The sequence below is a fragment of the Glossina fuscipes genome, unplaced genomic scaffold (assembly GCF_014805625.2).
Source record: "Glossina fuscipes isolate IAEA_lab_2018 unplaced genomic scaffold, Yale_Gfus_2 2, whole genome shotgun sequence".
NCBI lineage: Eukaryota > Metazoa > Arthropoda > Insecta > Diptera > Glossinidae > Glossina > Glossina fuscipes.
In genome coordinates this window covers 11,810,055-11,830,715 of record NW_023998416.1, presented here as the reverse complement: position 1 = coordinate 11,830,715, position 20,661 = coordinate 11,810,055, and the positions used below count along the sequence as shown (strand labels likewise).

General features: G+C 32.6%; 1 protein-coding gene across 1 annotated transcript in view; it reads right to left on the bottom strand.

Moving 5' to 3' along the window:
- LOC119632924 (laminin subunit alpha-1-like) overlaps positions 1-20,445 on the bottom strand; it is a 50,937-nt gene extending 30,492 nt beyond the window's left edge. Inside the window, exon 1 of the mRNA XM_038026078.1 lies at positions 18,992-20,445. Within this exon, the coding sequence (XP_037882006.1) occupies positions 18,992-19,742 (751 nt within the window). The 5' untranslated portion in view covers positions 19,743-20,445. The remainder of the gene's footprint in view (positions 1-18,991) is intronic.
- Positions 20,446-20,661: the final 216 nt, after the last annotated feature.

Here is a 20,661-nt window from a genome sequence, read left to right as displayed (position 1 = left end):
TTTTTTTTATCAATAATCCACATAGATGTAACATCTGATTTAAATTCTTCTTTCTCTTGGTCTAATTTTTAAGGCTTAGAACTTCTTACTTACCAAATCTTGCATTATAGATACAGTGAAACGATTAACGCCGTTTATTAACGGAACTATCTAATGGCCCTAACAGTAACTTTCACCAACTAATTTATTAAGCAAAAGCTTTTCATAACTCTGACGAATTGCTCAATGTATCGTTATTATTTATTGTGAACGAGCTACGACCATCCACCTTGTTCTGACCGGCCTTCTACTTGCTCCATTTTGTAACGCCGTGCCTTTTTTTACACTTCCATTTATGATTTTCATAAGAGGCCTGTTTAAGTGAAAAATGGATATTGAAGAATTTTATTATTCTCAGTTTTGATACCAAGTGACTTAAACCTGGACAAGCAAAACACAAGCATTAAGTTTACGACTGCTGATCAATAAAGATGCCAAAACAAGGCTTTTACTGTTTCAACCACAAAAAGCACGCAAAACTGTACGAAGTAATATTCATCTCCCACAAATTAAATCAGAATAAAATAACGGGAATAATGCGAGAGATACTAATTTGCGAAGTGAGCTTAATCGTAGCTTATGCAAAACTATTCCCTGCCTTTGTTTCCACGTGCAAGTGTTTATCTCCATGTAAACACATTCTTTGTTCCTTTCTTCTACAGAACACAGTTTGTGTGTCAAAGCAGTTTTCTTGTAGCACTTGAAAGATCCTTTTTCAGCTTTATTTGGAATGAGTCATAGGTGCTGCTTTCACGTCGTTCAGACATGTGCAAAATCTATAAATAATTTAGTTTATTTTTATAGTGAGAGTTTCTTGAATTCTAGACAAACACAACAATTTACTGTCAATTTAAACATTGTTGATGGATGTACAGGCCAATGGTGTTTATATGTTTCCAAAAGCATTCCAAAGTGAATGGCTGTTAGGCAGAATTAAAAATAAAAAAAAATTGGAAAATATTTTTAGAATTTCTATGCGCACAGTCAAAGAAAAAAGTACATGCTTATAATTCAAGTATCACGTCTGAGAAGACCACACGGTAACATCACCGGTCTTAGAATCCGCGCAGACATGTAAATAGCAAATAAACGTTGCATTATTAAGATAAGATATTTTCGAGTGTTTCTTTTCAGTTTTCCGTAGTTAATGCCAATATAAATTTTATTATTTGGTCATATTACCATATTTAACGCCACCTTAGCTTATTTTGGCCGCACAAGCAATATAACAATAATATAAGCAAATAAAATTACAAACAACAAATGCCGCTTTTGCTTTCAAGTAACAGTTACACCATCACACATAAACGGCATAAGCTTAACTGACTCGCCTAAGCCGGTCGGACATTCGATACACACCACAAATCTCTGAATAGTGTTAAAATTTTTATTTTACATTTTGCACCACCGCAACGCAGCACATATTTGGACTCAAAGAAACGCTCACAATACAATATATTACGTTATTCGGTCTTTTTCGATTGCATTCGCTTGGTGACATTTATTGCAAATGCGTTAAGTTACCAATTATGGACACTTTAAGAAAAATACAACGTGCGTGCATCTTAAAATGTTGATAAGCATAAAAAAAATATTAAAATAATAATAATGCTTTGTTATGATTGCATTGAGAAAACAATATGGTAATGATATGGGAAGGTTTTCATTGTTTCGATTGGCTAAGCGCGTTTTTTATATCAACAAGCGGACTGCATTTTATATTTATGTATTTCTGTTTAATTAAAATAAAAAAAAATATATATATGTTATGAAAACGAGAGATAAAAATTTGTTAAATAAAAAACAATTTAAAATTCAAAAAAATTTAAACGCAAAACTTTACAAATTTTAAAGACTAAGCCATCATTAACCGATTAATTAGAATATATTGATAAAATAGCACTTCCATCAATATCGTCAGTGAGATGAAGAAATATGAAAAAATAAGTGAGGGATGTGAATATAAATTCGCAATTTAGCTAGCAAAGACACCTACCTTATCCCTTAAAACAGAGCTCTCTTTAATGTTTAGAATTAAGACCTAATTGGATTTGGAAACGTAATATATGTTTGAGAATATATTTAAAACAAGCTGAGCAAATTCAAATTCTGCTTATACTAGGACCTAAATTCACGTGATATAGGTGATATTTTCTAATTTGACCGCACAACGGTCTTAAACTTGAGTGTTTTCCGATACCTATTCTTCGCTATTGTTCCCGAAAGAAAACTTTGACTTTTTTTGCTCCTTTGACAACGATTATCTGGACGGAGTAGGCTTCCAAATCCATCTATATCTTTTATTCTAATTATTTAAAAGAGCTCTGTTAAGCGATATGGTATATGTCTTTGTCAGTTAAATTCGCATTAATCTTTACACCCGTGCAAGATGGCAACATTTGACTTATGTTGAGGGTGTTTAGACTTCGTCTAACACAACAACAAAGTTTTTCAAAGATTATTAATTCCTATTTTCATCTCTGTCTATGCATTTATTTTTACTAACTCTAGGATCATCTAAAGTAGATTAAAGCAAACCATTCATCAGCTACAGACAATTAAATACTCATCACTATTATCATCTTCTTGCTAGCATGGAAATAAACTCATTTCCAGTTGAAAAGCAGGCAGATCATAAAACAATTCTACATAGTAAACATTTGAAAACATACAAGTGTATCGCTTGGTTTTATTATTTTAGTTGCCATCCGTTAATATCGCTGCTATCCACACAAATCTACATAGCAATGCATTGAATGTTATTTGCTTTCCTGTATTTATTATCTTTCCTATAACTATATAACAATAAAGTCTCTTTTTATGAGAATCACGCGTTCAAATAAAGTTTCGTGAAATGAAATTTTTTTCTAAAATTCGATCTTGGCTTCTTGTTATTATAATGAAAAAGGTCTCATTTTCTTGGCCTTTGCCAAAAAAAATTTTATGCCAACTTTTTTTTTAAAAAGTAATGTATTTTAAAGCAATGAGGGAATCCATACAAGTTCTTCTCTTCATAATTTAATAAAGCAATCAACCAGAATAAGGTTAAGATTGCATTTTTAATTAAGGTAAAATCACTAAGCAGATTTGAAAATGCAGGACACAATAACTAATCAAGCGTTCGGACAAAGGATAAAATAACTGACCAACTTTCCAAACACAAAGGTAGCAATAGAAATTATCGAAGATAATTATACCCAAGAAAATTAAAAAAAAGGTTGTTCACGCATTATACGACTTTCTGCAAAGCGAACCCCACAAGATGACAATAGGTGACTTTGTGCAATGTATTTCTTCAAAAAATGAAAGCTCATGAGCATTAAAAATTGTTAATGATTTTCAAGTTTTAGAGATTCTTAACAACACGCCATGTCAACGCACCTACATAAAAGTATGGTGGACGCATCTACTACATCTTCCTTTGGGCTTTACATATCTATATGGCCTTGGCAGGAAATTCGCCAGCTACAAGACATTATTCAATAAGTTCCTAGGATATCACTGAGCGTAGCGTCACTAATGTAACTGTAGCTACTAAACTAACGGCCGGAATATTATGAACTTTTTGTACACTTTCTTTTCAAGATTAGTATTAATTAAAAATTATATGGATTCTCCAATGTCACCCTACGAACTTACTGACATATTACTTTGCATGAAAAGCGATCTTCCTTCTTCTAAGAATCACGAATATTCCGATGACCGGTAGGTAAATTAAATTATTTTAGTCTGATTAAAATAAAAGAATTCAACGTTTGCACTCAACGCATGTGGTGGAAGGGAATTGTTCAAACACTTTTGTCATGTCAGCAACTTATTGTATTTAAGATATCGCCAAGTACCTAAGAACTTATTGCAATAATTTGCTTAACAAACGCTATGAATATAAGAGAACTATATTTATTGGTTTGTCTGTATTTATCTTCAATGTGGTAGAGTAATTTAAAAATATTCTGATTCTTTGAAAAGTTAATTGCATAAATAGGTCTTAATTTTCGTAACAAAACTTTCCTCTATGCTTTGCTCTATTCTAAAATATAATAACAACGTCTGTATCTATCTTTTAAAGTCATTCACATCAAAGCTGAAGATTTTAAAAATTGCAGGTGTTTCTTGTTTTTGAATAGCGTATTTTTATAACAAATTATGACTACAAATATATATTTCCCTATATTATCGAAAAAAAGTGATCCTCTTATTTACTTTTATATAACTTATCATCTCCTGCGCTTCGCTGACACAGGCGTAATTATAAATTTCGCAAAAACTCTTCGTTACGAGACAAAAGCACTCAATCAATTTTGCTTTTTCTTCTCTGAACAACTTTTTCCTTTCCATATGCCTGTCTGTCTCGTAAGTTTATTTATGCAGTTATTGGAGTGATGCTTATGTCGCGTTGTTTACAAAAAAAAAAAAAAAAAAAAAAAAACATGTTTATGTTATTTAAATTTCATAACACGAAAGTGGAATTAATTTTTTTTAATCAGCGCAGAAGTTTATATTTTCTTGTCAGTATTGATTTCTCCATTTTTTTTTTTCTTTTTTTCTTTTATTACTATCATATGTCAATTCTGTTTCAATATGCGGTATTGACTTTTTTTATCATCATTTTGATTAGATCATAATGAACCATAATAAGTCTTTTGTACTATTCCTCCCTACACAATTCGTATACATGCGGCGGCGATGCTTGTACAAGGCAGTGAAGTGTTTTTTACTCCGTTATCCAAACACTCTTTCAGCTTGTCATAATCATTCATTCATTCATTCATTCATTCATTCATTCATTCATTGCATTGTGGTTACTGTTTAACTCTCAATGTCAATGTGCTTTCGTCTTTTTAAATAAACCCTTGAGTTCCCTTAAATAAGTCAAGACACAAGAGCTGAAGTTTATTTTACTTGATTACCAAAGCAATTTTAGTTGGCACCAGTAACACCTCATATAGACTTAGAATATAATCTCTTATAAGCCCAGAGCTGGTGATAAAGCATTTTGAATTATTGTGTAAATCTGTTTTATTGTTTTTCAGTTTCTGCGGGTCTTGTTAGGTTTTTCATTACTACAGTAAACCACGATGTTTGCCAATAAATCACGACCATCAATTTAAATATTTGTGTATTCTGATGGGCAGCTCCAATTGTCAGAAGGATAAGTTGAAAATATATGCTTTATGGATGAGCAAGAACTTTATTTTGCATTTGATGTTAATCACCATTTTACCCAAAGTGTTTAAAAGACTGTGCCATAACATATAGTTTTGAATAAGATATCACACCTGCAGCCGTTTTGTGGGCAGGAAGATTACTGGTGCTAATGGATGTTTTTGATATCTACAATGTGTAAATTGTTGCCACCTGTTGCGAACAAACAGACCAATACGACACAACTTTATTTAAAGCTGTGAGTTATAATAGGCACTAATTTATGCCTGCATACATACACATGGAATAACCCTAACATAATTAATATAACCTGAAGAGTGACATTCCTGACATTCTATGCCCAAACAGCGTACCTAATAACGTAGCGATTTTGATAAACAATGCTAAGAGTCGATTTTCAATCCCTGCATTACTTGTATGAAGGTATAACGAGTATTAAGTTCGTTCGGATCTGTGCAACGATATAAACGGCTTGAGGTTAATCCACCTTTCATTGCACTAATCGATTCACACAATACCTGCATCGATGTAAGCTTGTTTATCCATCTGCTCGTCGATCTGTTTGATGGCTATTCCTTTGTTGTCTTTTATAAACCTTACATGGAATGATGTCCAAATAAAACGTTTTACAGAATAATGTTCCATGTTGACGGCCCGCAAAAATATCTGAACGAGGCTTGGCACGCACCACCAAAACTTACTTCTGTCTTTTAATGCATAGGATATGTAATGAACAACTCGTCTCGTTTGATAATTTCAAGGTAGAAGAATTGCCAACTCTCGCTATTTTGGGCAAGAGAGTACAAAAGAATTGACCTATGTGATCCAAGTCTTTAACTGCTGATCTCTATCTATTTATTAGTATTTTGTATTGGTTTTCATCATGAAATGTTAAGAATCACATCTCTTGATCATATAAAAAGCTACTTTCGTACGAACAGTTATATCGGAGGAGGTTCAAATATTTGTTCCATCTAATTCAATTTAGTAAGACGATGTAATGCTTAACTCAGTTTCTCAAACTATTTAAAAAATTGCAAATTATTCTGATATAACGACTTTTTCAAAAGAAGTTCTTAGATGGGATATCGTCGTAAAAATGTTTCCATGCAATCCGTTTTCCATGAGTTCCATCCTTGAGTGTATCAAAGTTCGTGGAAATATCTCAAGAACGGCGATCTGTAAGTTGAATACAAAATAGCATGAACAGATATCAGAGATACAGACCCATAAACTTAAATCGCTTTTAAAACTCGAATCGATAATTATGATAAAAAAAAAACTATCCTAAGCTCTTCTCTGTATTACACATATACGCAAATATTTAATGCACTCTACATCATTAGTAGTGTAAAACATAAAAATTATGCTGACGTAGTAAATGAATGTAAAACAAGCCATGTAGCATATATACACTTCTTTTTTGCAAAAAATAAGATTCAACAAGTCCAGAATAATGATTTATTATGGACTATATCGATTTGCCTTTCATACCTCCCTCAGTACAAGCATTCTCCTGAGCGATAATTTTGCGTTTGGCAGCAAAGTGTAAATTCTGATATTTTTTGATGAAAATAAGTGGAGATAGATGGTGGCGGTATTAGACCAAGTAATGTATCGTATTTCACGCTTAATCAACGCTTTATACAAGTTAACTGCAGGTAACGAAGATGTTTAAGTTTAAAAATTTTCTATAATAAGATTTGTTGTACTCCTCTTAAGTTGTCATAAATTCTCCATAACACTCTGGGCACATGCTCCCGGTTTCTTTCTCTTTCCTGACTTCTTTGTGATCTTGTGACCGTCTTACGCGAATTGGGGGCATCCCCTGAGCGATTGGTTATATTAAAACAAAAAAAGCTATCTGAAGATCGCTTTGTTAAAACTTTTCAGTAGTTAACACTTAAAATAATGCTTCACATCTGAGAGTCAGATTTATTTAGAGAATACATTTGGTCTGCGGAAGCTTCTGTCATCATAGATAAGAGATTGAATAGAAAAATATAAAATACTCTGCTGAGTACACTTGATTTCCAATAGCACACAAGTTTATTGAAATGGAAATTATTGTCTTCCCAATTTAATGATTCTTTGTATTTTACTTTGGTCAGATCAATTCTAATATTTTATGTATATCGATATGGCTATTTTATTACAAAGTTGAAATCTTTAGTCTAAAAATGTATTTTTCAGTTTTTTTCAAATAGGTTCCTGGAAGCAATGTACAATACACAAATAAGAGAAGGAGTACGAAGAAAAACATGTAATAAAAAAGTAAAGTTTCCCACAAATCTAAATTTCCATGACGAATATTATTGAGTAACAATTACGATATTGCTAAGAAATAATATAAGAAGCGAGAGAAAAGAGAAACGAATTGCAGTGCATCATACAACGCTTAACATGGGAACAGTACACGAAATGCAAAGAACTTAAAATAACAGGAAATATAAAGGAAAAGTAAATAAAATGAATTTTATATAAACTCAACGCGGTTATGTGCGATTTCTGGAACCTCTTCATCGGCGTATTCACAAACAACAACAACAACAACAAAGCTCATTCTTTTGAATTCCCCTAAATTGCTTGAAGACTTAAATCATTAACTTGATGATGTTAATTAATGTTGTTTTCATCGATATTTCACTTATTCTACAATTGCCCAACAATTGCTCAACATATCAACAGCGTGATAATACCTACATATATAGAGAGCTACTAATAAAAAAAAAAAAAAAAAAAAAAACTCTTTAGTGTTTCTAAGCATTTCTGTGAATCGAGTGGTTTTCTTTCATTTTAATAAAACCAAATATTCCCGTATGCGTATATTTATAGCCACAAATGTAAATGAACTGAAGAATGCTATAAACGCACCGATGCAATCTCATCCAGTTTTTTGTACAATAAACAATACACAGGCAAAGGCAAAAGAAAAGAAAAAAAAAAAAAAACAATAATAATAACAATCACCATCAAACAAATACCTTTAGGTAGTCGATTGCTTCTCGCCCATATCAACACTCGTGCATGGCAAGGGGTTTCATTATACTAATGCTGCTTGTTTTACGGTGTAAATGTACAACACGCAAGCGCAACGCGTTTCAGTTTTCACGCACACGCAAACATATTCCCCTATGGAAAGAAGAGATTTTTATAAATTAAGTTTACACAGTTAAGCTTTAAATTAAGCCAAAACATACACATATATAGTGAGACATGTGAAATATTATCCCACAAAAAAGAAAAAACAAACAACGACACACATATTTGGTTTATTTAACTGTTGTGTCTTGGTTTTATTAACAATATAAAAAGAAAAAAAATGCAACGCGGTTGGTCTACATATTCCTTCAGAATCGTAATCAGAGGATAACGTAAGAAGGCAAGCCAATGTAAATTTTTCAAAAATTGTTTTTTTAGTAGTCTAATAGATGCTTTTTGCACATTTTAGAATAAGGGGAAAAAACTCAATAATTGAAAGAAATTTTTCTGGATTTTCTCCAAGCGCTCTGCAAAGATCACTTCTATCATATGAATCCGCGCTGAAAAGTTGCTGCTTCGTGTCTTTTAACTGCTGATGTCTAACTTATTTGACATACAAGCAGATTTATTTACAAAATGTTCTTTTTCAGTTAAAACGATTTTCAAAAAATAAAAGAAAAACTCTGTGTAACTTCACCCGGTTGACCGTTGAGGAATAATTCGAAAACAGGCAATGTCTCAGCCAAGATGTTAGAAGTGTGATATTATTTATGAACTTTAATGTATGCAATTGATGCCAATTATGAAATATAAATTTTATTGCATGTAAAATGTTAAAATGTGCGATTTTTTCATTGACAGATGCAGTAAAAGCGCTAGACTCTATCATCTTTGAGGAAAGAGAGTGGAAAGATATTATTCAACTAGGAAGGAGAGTTTATGATACTGAGATTGCAGACTAATGCTAAAATTTAGTAAAAAGTTTATTATGATAAAAAAGCATGACTTTAACACATTTCAACTCTTTAAACCTTCTTTGGTTAACAAAGTATAACTCCAACAATTTTCATTCTTTTGATTCGAATTTTTTACAATATATTTAATATAAGATTCTAAAGGGAAGTCAGTAGGATTTTTGCGGTAAGTTCATTTAAACATTGAAATTTACGAAGGCCCCTACTAGTTTCAATACCAAGAAACATTAAATATATGATTTTTTGTTTGTTGGTGTAACCGGCTTGCACCCGCTACATTACATAAGCAAGAACACCATTAATTAAAGTCATATTTTTGCCATATTTTTAATATACTTCGAAAGTAATTTTTTTTTTTTTTTTTTTTTTTTTTGATGTTTGTATACATGCTCGAATGTTTCTCTATTCCTTTGTCCCACTAAAAAAGAGCCCAAAAAACCATTTATTTTCAGCTATTACAGTAGCTTCCTCTTTCAAGAAAGTAAGATAGCTGCAATGGCGTTAGCATATTTATCATCCAGAACCAAGTCTTAAACCATATTTTTTATAAATACTCTTTATATCATGTCACTAAATTAACATTTATTTTTAATATCTTAATATGAGCAGTTTTTAACGTCTTAATATATTAAATAATAGCATATTTATTTTACTGAGTGAGTGAGCCAGAAACTCAGTTTGTATGGTAAAACTGATAATTATCCTTAGCAACATAGTGTATACCTTCAACCAATTGGTAAAGAAAAAACGATGTCGTGCTCTCGACATACTGCAAAACGCCCTAACCATGTTGCTTTATAATTTATATTAAAAGTTCTTATCTTCTTTATGTGTATTTTTTATAGTTCACACAAAACTTCGCAAACGTGTTACCTACCACATGAAGATCAACACTGGCATTTTTCGATAATCCTCAATCGCTCAATGTAGATTTTTCACGTACAGACAAAAAGAATACTGAACTTGGAATTGGAATTTTTCAACATGTATATGTGCAATAAGGGTTTTTCCTATTGTTTCACATAACCTACGCTACTTGCGGTAGAGTTATATCAAGTTCATGCCGGTGTATACGACATGAAGGCTTACTTGAAATATCAATCAATCCAGGATCATTTTTCAAACCGATTTGTTTGTCTGCCCGTCCTTCTGTCCATCCGTCTAACGCAAGATCGAAAGATTTTAATACAATTTGGGACATAAGGACCAAAACTCTTAAATATGAATTGAATCGGATGGTTTCTAGGGCCACTGCCCACACAATGCTCAATTTTTCGTATTCCTTGAGCGAAATCGCTGAAGAATAATTTTTGAATAGATGAAATTTGTGTATGCGTGTGCGTTGAGGTCCTTCACATAAAAATCTTCTTCGGAAAGATACGACTTTATAAAGCAAGAAATTTGCAATTTTTAGTATTTTATCGTGAAAACTGGTATGCGAAGTAATGATTTAATATATAATTTTACAATGCTAGATTCGGCCTAAACTGGTATGCTTTTACAACCCTGCCCGACACAAGTAAAATTAAGTAAAAAAGTTAAAGCAAATCTCGATATCTTAGAACCAAGGCAGATGAATTATGTTAAGCAAATTTGTGTCAGGAATATCTTGCCCGACAGTAATTCTTGATCTAACTGATATTCTAAATATGTTCTCTACGTAATTTGGAATGAAAGTTTTGCAATTTCATCTTGAGCTTAAAACATTTTCCTAAAAAAAGTACTGAACTCTTAATCGGTTGGGGACTGTACCAACAAAAGCAGACGTAGTAAAAAAGTTCAACAAAATAGACTATGACTTTACTTTTTAAATATAACCACTTATCTCTCTGTTACGTGACGCCTTACTTCTTAGATTTAATAAGCATGCAGATAATACAATTCCCTTTCATGTAACCAAAAGAGTAAGAAACTGATTAATATTCAGTCACATTTATATACTTATATATATCTTAACTAATTAATATTGAATAAAATGAAATTAAATGCAATATGTAAGGTTGCTCCAGCACTTAGCGTGCCTACCGCAGGTTTACTTTAATAAAAACTTTAGGTCGTAAGAACTTACTGCATTAGCATTGTTTTAACATAGACTTATTAAATCGATCTGACCATTCGTTGACATGAACTTTAACTCCCTGATTATTGTCATTAGTGTTTGGCCGACATTTGAAATAATTAGGCATTATGTTGTTCCAATTCGTCTACACCACGCTCCAGTCGAGCTATTGACTTTCAAGAACCAATACAATTCGGGAAATGAATTCATTTAACCTTTCTCTTATATTTTTTTCGAAAATAAATGAATAAATAATAATAATGTAATAACCTGGAAAAGGCTTAGAAATGCATATAAATCTTAAAATATTGAAGTTTATAGCACTTAACGTCATCGCTTAAATTTTCAATAATGAAATTGAACGGTTATGAAGTCTGTAGGTGTTAAGAGTTTAAAGTCTAACTGAAGTTTTTAACTTTCCACATAGTTTTACTTAATTTAGTTTTCCTATTCTATATTGCCGCTCTTTTTGCCGCGTTTTGATAAATTCGTCTAAGTCCGCCTTCAACAATGACAAACCGCGAAATAAACTGCGATGAGATTGATGCGAGCGACAACGTGTGTAAAAAATGTTCTTTCATTTTTCTTTCTCTACTTAAATATATCTATAAATATAAAATATTGACAGCCTACAAGCGGGATAATGACAAAACTTCACTTGCACACACTGGATATCGGAAAAATGTTGAAGAGCGGCGATCGGTTCGATTTGTCTACGAGTGTGTGAACATATGTATGAGTAATGGGTAAATAATATTTACAGAAAGCCAGACAACAGCCATGTGTACACACAGATTTATAATATAATGTGTGTATAGAATTTTCTTATCGTGTGTACTTGAGAAATACATAATTGATGGATGGTTTTCGTTCTTTTCTTTTTTTTTTTTTTTGTTTCGTCGTTTTATGATGATGATTTTCACAAGACGCGATCTTTGTAGTTTGATTTGTACGTTTCGAAGAAAACGGAGAGATTTTCTTTGAATAATTTTGTAGGGGTTCGTTAAAACAGATTTTTTTCTCTTTTTTTTTTTTTCTTTAATTTGAATGCATTCAAGTGTTGTATGAACTGGTATGTTTATTTACTTCTATTTGAAGTTTATTGATGGTCAGGTGTGATAATATTGTTTCTGCTTTAATAGACAAAAATGATTCTTAAATAAATTCCTAAATTCATATAAAAGCTTAAGTAAAAAGTTCGTGGAGCTATGTTTTTCTTAACAGAACTTTATTTAACCTATTTTTAAGGCAACTGAATACTGTTTCGCTCTATAAACTTTGTTCGTTTTTGCAGTAAAACTTGCAAGTAGTCTGCAGCACTTCTGTGGCACTTTATATTACTCACGCAAACTTCGTAGTCAAGATCTCTTTCGTGCTGGGAGGCGATGCCATTGCTATTAATCAATTGCGGACGCTTTTGGTCGCTTTAATCGCTTTATGTGTTGGTAGAAAGGAATGGAATCATTCGTCAGGCCAAATGCGCTTAGTCAATGATGCACAATTTTCTTTTAATTTCAGGACATGGCATCTATACGAACTATATCACTATATCACCTTGCCGTCATACATCTTGAATCACGATTTTTTTAAATTTTATTGCCGTATATTATCCACTTTTCTTTCCGCTTTGTTTCTTCAAGGAAGGGTCAATTCCATTGGGCTTCTCGAAGAATATGCATCATATCCAAATGTCAGGCTTCTTCTTGGCTCCAGCATTATTCAAATGATTCAGTTTTTTGATCAACGGTTAGTTTTGCAGCGATATCATAGGATGGAATGTGTCGACGTCAAAAATTTCTTTAGTTGTATGAACGATTAGTGCACCAAACCGCGATGCGTCATTAACTAGCAGACCATTAGTGTGCTGCTAATTGCAATTAAGCCCCGCCCCCCCGGCGACAAGATTTACCACCAACCAAAGGATTTTTTTCACAAGCCTAGTAAGCGTTATCATTTTCTTTCAAGGGATATTGCAAATACAGCGACTTTTTTCAAAATTTTGCTTTATTTTCAAAACGCAATTGCTTTCAACATGATTTGCAAATGACCAACAAGTTTACCTTGACGCAGTATATATTCCACAGATTAGATTCAGTTATTATAGCTAGGTAGAGAAAAAACGGCGACTACTAGTGTAGTCGTGGGTTCATACCTCAGGGGGGTTTGACCGCACATCGTCGTAGCTATAACTGGATGCTTTGTTGGTAAAGGCGTAGCAAATGTCGATTAAGTACACATCTGCCATGCTGCGACCACTCCTCATCCTTTTTTTTCTTTCTCTACTCCTTTCTGACCATCACCGTGATGGATGCAGGTCACATAGCCCAAGTGATGATTGGTCATATTTGAAGAAAGAAACACATAAAAAAAACCGAAATACACAATTGACGATCTGAGCACGTCCTCCCCATTATAATTTTTGCATTATCATCGCTTAATAAAAAATCATTTTTGCTGCCTCTTAATATTGCTATAGATTTCATTTTAAATAATAAACATACCACGGCTCCATCAGGTAACGCTCCAAAACGAGGCAGTCGTTTATTCCACTTGTCGATGCTATATAGTTCAACAAGTAACAAGCCGCCTCTTATTTTATGAAAAGATTTATTTATGTCACGATACCAAAAAAGTAATAATAATAAAAAAAAAAAAAAAAAAAATGCAGTAGACTGCACATCTTCCTCCTGCACTTAGTATATTCAATGCAGTGATGAAAAGTCATAAAATATACTTACAAACAAACGTTTGTCATTTTGTGTCTTAAGAATACTTTCTACTATACTTATTGTCATATGATTCATAAGTCTGGATACTTAAGAGCTTTTGTTTTTGCTCGTGATTTTTTATTAAAATCAGAAAATGGAAAACTTTACAATCGACTAGAGCCGATAGTCACTTAATTATCAGTATTAGATTAAATAAATAATTTTAATTGCGTGATTAAAAATGTATGTAAATATTATTTTATTAAATATAAGAGAAATTTAAGTGGTGAAACACTTTTAGCTGAAGGCAGATAAATTATAATAAATCGCTATAGGCTGTGTACGCTTTCAAGTTTGAAAAGTAAACAATGCACAATTTACTAAAAGAGTTTGATTTATGGTAAAATATTGTTGAAAAAATTAATTAAAAGTCAATAAACGAAAAATGTTATACGCATTTTTAAAATTTCACTTCTTCTTGGATCATTTAAGTGTTTTCTTTTCTTTGACATTGAGAGAGAGACTTTACCAGAAAAATCTGTATTACTAAGGCTAAGAAAAAAGAATCATAATTCGAGTCAAAAAAAATTAGTACTGAATAGTACTTCGCTTTATACAAGCTTTCCTACGGGTCTTGAGCACGTCCTGCAATAGCGTAGATAAAAAACAAAGAGAAGGCGCACTGTCTTTTCAACGCATTGGAAAGCTCGTAATGGTCTCTAGAAACCTGCATATGATTCCTCTAAGCCTTCCGTCTTATTAGACTCTGTTATATATACTACACTATGCGTTAATACACGTATAACGTACTTTATATACCTCTCCATATAAAAAAGCTTTTGCATGTCATTACGAAACAACGAAACCATTCATTGGAATGAAGTGAAACTTATGCATAATATGTGTTTCTCTTTGTTGTTACTAGGTTTCGATCGATGGCGCTGTAAGGTAGTTTAGATCTATTGGACCAAATTTACATATAATGTTTAACTATTATATACAACGTACCATTTCCCCATATTTATGCATTTCTCTCCTGTTCTTTTTCTTTTTTATTTTAATCGATCTAAAACAAAGTTCCGCCTATAAATATGCATATAACGTACATGTACATTACACTATGTTGCATTAATATAAACTGCCACATATATCCTATTAACCCGTAAATTAATTTCACGCAATTTTCTAAATAGATTATACCGTAACAGAAAGTGCTCTTTCCCTTGCCTTATTGAAATCACGTTTTGAGATTAAGCTCGTACCACTGAACTATGATTTTTAAGATAACATTGGTTTGGTTCAAAATTCTTAGATCATCTATTTACAAATTGTTGACAGCAACTTATACGTGCAACACTCCTATTGGGTATGACGGACGATTCAGTTCACATCACCCGACTTGGTTCCCTTTCGGCAAATATTCTGCTTAAACATCACATTTTATATTTTTTTTACTTTCAATCTAGCAATTCCGAATTGCATTATGACGTCTTCGTGTTAATGCCTTTCTAACAGCAACACGTTAATCCTTTTGATAGTCAGTGGCCCCTTACTTTATGTAGTTAGCAGCCAAAACATCGTGAACCGATATTTGGATTTTCCATTCTATTCCATTTCGATTCCTGGAATATCGAGCAGTTTTCATGTTTTGCCAAACGTGGGCTTTTCGTAACAATACTGTAGTGTCTTGTTCCATATAACACTGCGAGCTCTTCTTGCGTAGATGCCATCCTTGAACTGGTTATCTTGCTAAAATCGATCAAATTACTTGCCAGGAACGTTGCCAGTTTAAAGAACGACACTATCTTGTGCACTATATTACGCAAAATGAATTTATACCTGTGATAAAGAAAAGCACTGCCTTTGTTAAGGAAGGACGCCTTTTAACAGTCTAAGACTGTTAATTTTGACAATTACTTTGGTAATGTAAGCAGCGATAACAGAATAATAATATTGGCGACGCTTATAAAACGTACATTTAAAAATTAACAAAAATTACTTTTGAAAACAAATTGCAGCATAAAAGCCTCACGAGGTATCTTTAATGTAAGAAATTTTGATTATGATAAAGAAGCTGATGGTACAGTTGAATCTAAAAAAGAAGCCATTTAGATTACATGCTTATCGGGACTAAACTACATGGAGATTTATAAATATTTTGATTATTCTACGATTGGCGATTATTGGAATGGCAAAGATAACTTTCTTAAATTTTCGACCATAGAAAAGACGACATATTTAGATATTTATTAATAAATTATGTTTGGCTTATCGCATATATCCTACGTACTTTTCATCAGATACTTATAATAAAGATATTGCAAAAAATTCGAATGAAAATAATAAGTCATGTACTAAGCAGAGAGTTTTGAAAAATCATGTTTTAAGTAAAAAGATGCTTTCTTATTGTCATAAACTGCAACCTCAAGGTCATAAACTTTAATTCCTAATTCAATAATTTTTTTACTTTCAATTATCGGCAGATTTTAGAGCCTACACCGTTTGCTGCATCTGTCAGCGAGAAAATCGCACGCTTTGTACACTTTACGTGGTGCAAAATGATTGACAGAGCAAAATAATAAAGTTTATAATTCATCACTTACATCAATTTCACACACCAACGTTCATAATTAATATCATACAAATTCACCACAAACACACACATCACACACTAACATCTTGGTTGAATATTGATTTCTTTCGAATTACTTCCATATCCATATCTATTCCAACTGCCAACTAAATAAAGCAACACTTAACATTTTTTTATTTCTTTTAGAAATTTTTTCAAATAAAAACGATGCACATCTGCTAGTGTACTAGAAATTAACACCCAAAACATTAAATCTTATCTTATCAAAAAAAAAAAAAGGCGATCCTTTCAGACCAAATGAGTTCGTTCAGTTTTCTAAGAAAGAGTGTAAGCATTACTGTAGGGTGCTGAATAAAACCATGACTACTTCATTTCACTTCTTTGTTTTTAAGCTAAACGCAAGTATATAAATGATCATGTCAAAGCGTACGCAATAAAGTCTCTTGGATTTTTAAATAGGTGTAGTTCTGTTCCAAAAAAAAAAGAATCCACTTGCGGGACTTTACTTTTCCTGCTTAATTTGCTAGTCGTACAAAATCCTTACTTGTAATGAACAGTGGCTGCGTTCCGATATCCAAATCCCGAATAATCGCGATTCAGAGTAGGAGGATAGTAGTGTACTGTAGCTTGGTGCAACGTACTGTAACCTTCACTTAGGAGTGCTAACAAGAATAATTCGTGCAATTGCGGCCAAAAATGGGCGTGTTATCCCAAAAGTCACGATATTGCGAAATTTCCATACAAAAAGATTCGTTCCCATATGGCGAAATTCGCTTAGAAATTAGCTACAGTTTTAAACGGGAAAGCCTTACCGACTCCGCTAGCATGAGCAGATATAAATCCTTCCGATTAGCGCGTGTTTCAATTGGTGATTTATTAATTGCTCGAAGAGTACTTTGATTCTGACGAGGATACCTAAAAATAGGTTTTTTTGAGAATACCTTTAAAAAGCGGTACAAGTCGGAGGGATAGGAAAAGTAGCGGCTAACGATGGGCAAACCCTTAAAAATTTATTTGTACCCACAACATATACACCTACTTAAAACTACGTTCGACATTTTTTTATTTACCTACGGTTTTCTGATGAACTGAAATCCTAAAATAATGCTTAATTTTTCATTTCAAGTGTGATTAACGTTTCGTAAAGAAGAAGATTCAAAAATTATTGAAAACATTCACAGCATTAAGAATGATTTTCATTTGTGCCTTTACCGACTTCGGCACTCATATGTATATTTCAAAATTTTGTGTATGTCTTTCAGCAATGTCTCACTTCCATCCAACTATCCAGTCCAGTACTCCTCACTAGTATTATTTTTACTTGTTTATATTATTTGTGATGAAGAAAAAGTTACAAACGTGTCTCAAACTAATTATCCCTTCCTTTGCACACGAGATATAAGTAAATGTAAAAATAATATGCTATTGTTAGCATTTAGCCACACTTTTGTAACAAGACATGTGATTATTTGTTCTCTCTCCTTGGAACAATGGGCGGTATTCTTTTTAAAACTCTTCGCTGTTGTTTTTCCTCTTTTTGCGTTCAACATAAAAGCGCATTAATAATAAAAAAAAAAAAAAGGTACAAAAACGATACACATAACCAACACGCGCTAACACGAACATATGTTTTTAGGCCTGAAGTGATCTCGAGAAAAGGAAAAAGGCAATATCAAACTAACAAAAGGATAAGATCTTGGTAAAAGGCTACAAAAAAGCAACAACAATACTTAAGAAAAAAAAAAGAAAAGAAAACTAACGAAAACGGGAAAAAATGTGTTGTGAATAAAGTCTTTATTATATAGTAACCAGATGTTCGGCATTGTTTTACTCTAAATTCTGGATTCTCACTCATTAAAAGATAAAAATTATAAATTATTTTTGCAAACACTCTGGAGGATTGTGTGAAAGATTTGATATCGTCTCAAGGAAGACACTTTAATCAGAGTTCTTTCAACTTTTATTTATTTTTTTTTTGCTAAATATAGAATTGAAAATGGAATTATTAACCATGGGATCACCAATACAAGAGTCCACCGAAAATGATCAAGTAATTCAAATAAAAAAGGAATATAAGCAAAGACTACATTATGATGTGATATGTGTATGAGGCATATGTTGCGCGAATCGGGATCTTATTGCAATAACGTGAACAATTTGCAATGCGATCTTGCTGATGTCCGCATATAGACTTGGAAATCGCGTTAGATAACACAGGAAAACAAGAAAACCTTAAGCAGGAAAACATTTTCTAAAACCATATATGTCGAAAATTCAATAAAAGTTGATATAAACGAAACAATAAAAAGACAAAAAAATAAAAAAAGACATCAAACCACCGCTAATTTGCTACTACAGCAAAGCCGTACGCTACAATACAATAGCATACAACACAGAACTGAAGTAGAGGAGAAAAAAAGAAAAAAAAAAGTATTGCTTTTCTTGATTTCTACTAAAAACGGAAACTTACCGTTGCGTTGTAGTTTTTGACGTTGTCCACTGCCGCTGCCATAGCGACCATTACGTTTGCGCTGATTTTGCACTCTATTACGTTTACGTACCGATGCATTCGTTGTTACCGGAGTTGACGATGACGCCGCAGACAATTGTGACGGCGATGATTTTTCTTCTTCTCGTTCTACATTATAAATCTCATCGCCTTCTACTTTATAACTACGTTCATAATGACGCGGTGTAGATGAGGAAAAATCGGTATCGATATTGCTTTCGATCAATAAACCACTTTTAGTTTTGTGTCTTGTTCCATGTTGTTGATTCTTAGCTTTGGTTTTTTGTTGTTGCTGCTGCTGCTGCTGCTGTTGCTGTTGCTGCTTATGTTGACGTTGCGATGATAGCAAGTCTTGTGGCTGTGCCAGTTGTTCAAGTCTCTGTAATGATTGCGTTGAAGAAATTTTGGCGCCTGTCCATGAAACAATACTGGACTCAAAATCGATGTCTGTAACAGTATCGTATGTGGCATTCGAGTGAAACACTTTTGATGTATAATCATGCAACCAGCGCTGCTGTTGGTAATGATTTGGTGCATGATTTCTAAACCGATGATTTATTAAATCTTTGGCATATAAAGGTGTGACCGCAATTAACACACAAATTACAAATTCCAGCGCAGTAATATCGCTTGCACGCACTTTACATGATGTTCTTCTAAAGGCCATACAGCCTCTACTTGGTAACGATCTCAGAGAGTATGGCATTTTCATCTTCTTCTTCTTCTTCTTAAAACTCTTAATATCAAAACTAATTTCACTTCACATGTTCAAAAACTATGCGAAACTTTTCTACAGACTTCTTAAAAACAAAACTTTTCGCTAATATCAGTTGCACACACATACATCTTTAATATGATATTAAATTCTTAGAAATTATTTCTAATTTTTGTTTCGTTAATGATTTCCGGTAGCAAAAAAAAATATATATATATTTCGCTACTGACGGCAGACCGTGCACTTGCTCTATGCACTTAAAATGTTTCTGCCACTCCAGATCGTTGCAGTAAACATGACATATATACCATTATACTAAACTCGCGCTGCGTACAGCAATGGAAAAACAACATTTAAGGAACACGTGCCGTTGCATAAATTCTTTTCTAAATAGCAAACACCTCTGTTCACTGCTTTCCTTCACGATATTCTGCATGAAAAGTAATTAAAAATTTTTATAATGCAACCATATACACGGACCGATATACTTTAAAAAAAAAAAGAAAAAAAAAGAAAGGGCCGCGCTCGTTTTTAAAGAGACACACATATACACGCCAATACGCATTCGTATATAGGCACAGACGTTGTCGTTGATAATTTTTTCTTTCACACAAATTTGGCACAAACAACAAATAGTTTATTTTCGTATATCCTCAATGGTGACGCCGCACTCTATTCTTTGTTTTTATTTATTTATTTTTTATTTAATTTTTTTTTTTTAACTCATTTTTATATATATATGCACATATATATTCATGCACACATATTTTTTTATTAACTTTAGCAAACAAAAAGATTTTTTTATTCGATTTTCTTTTCTTTATTTTTTTTTTTTTTTTTAATTAAAAGCAATTTTCGTTTCAACTTTTTTTTTTTTTTTTTTTGATATTGCACTTCCGTTTTCACTCTCAATGGC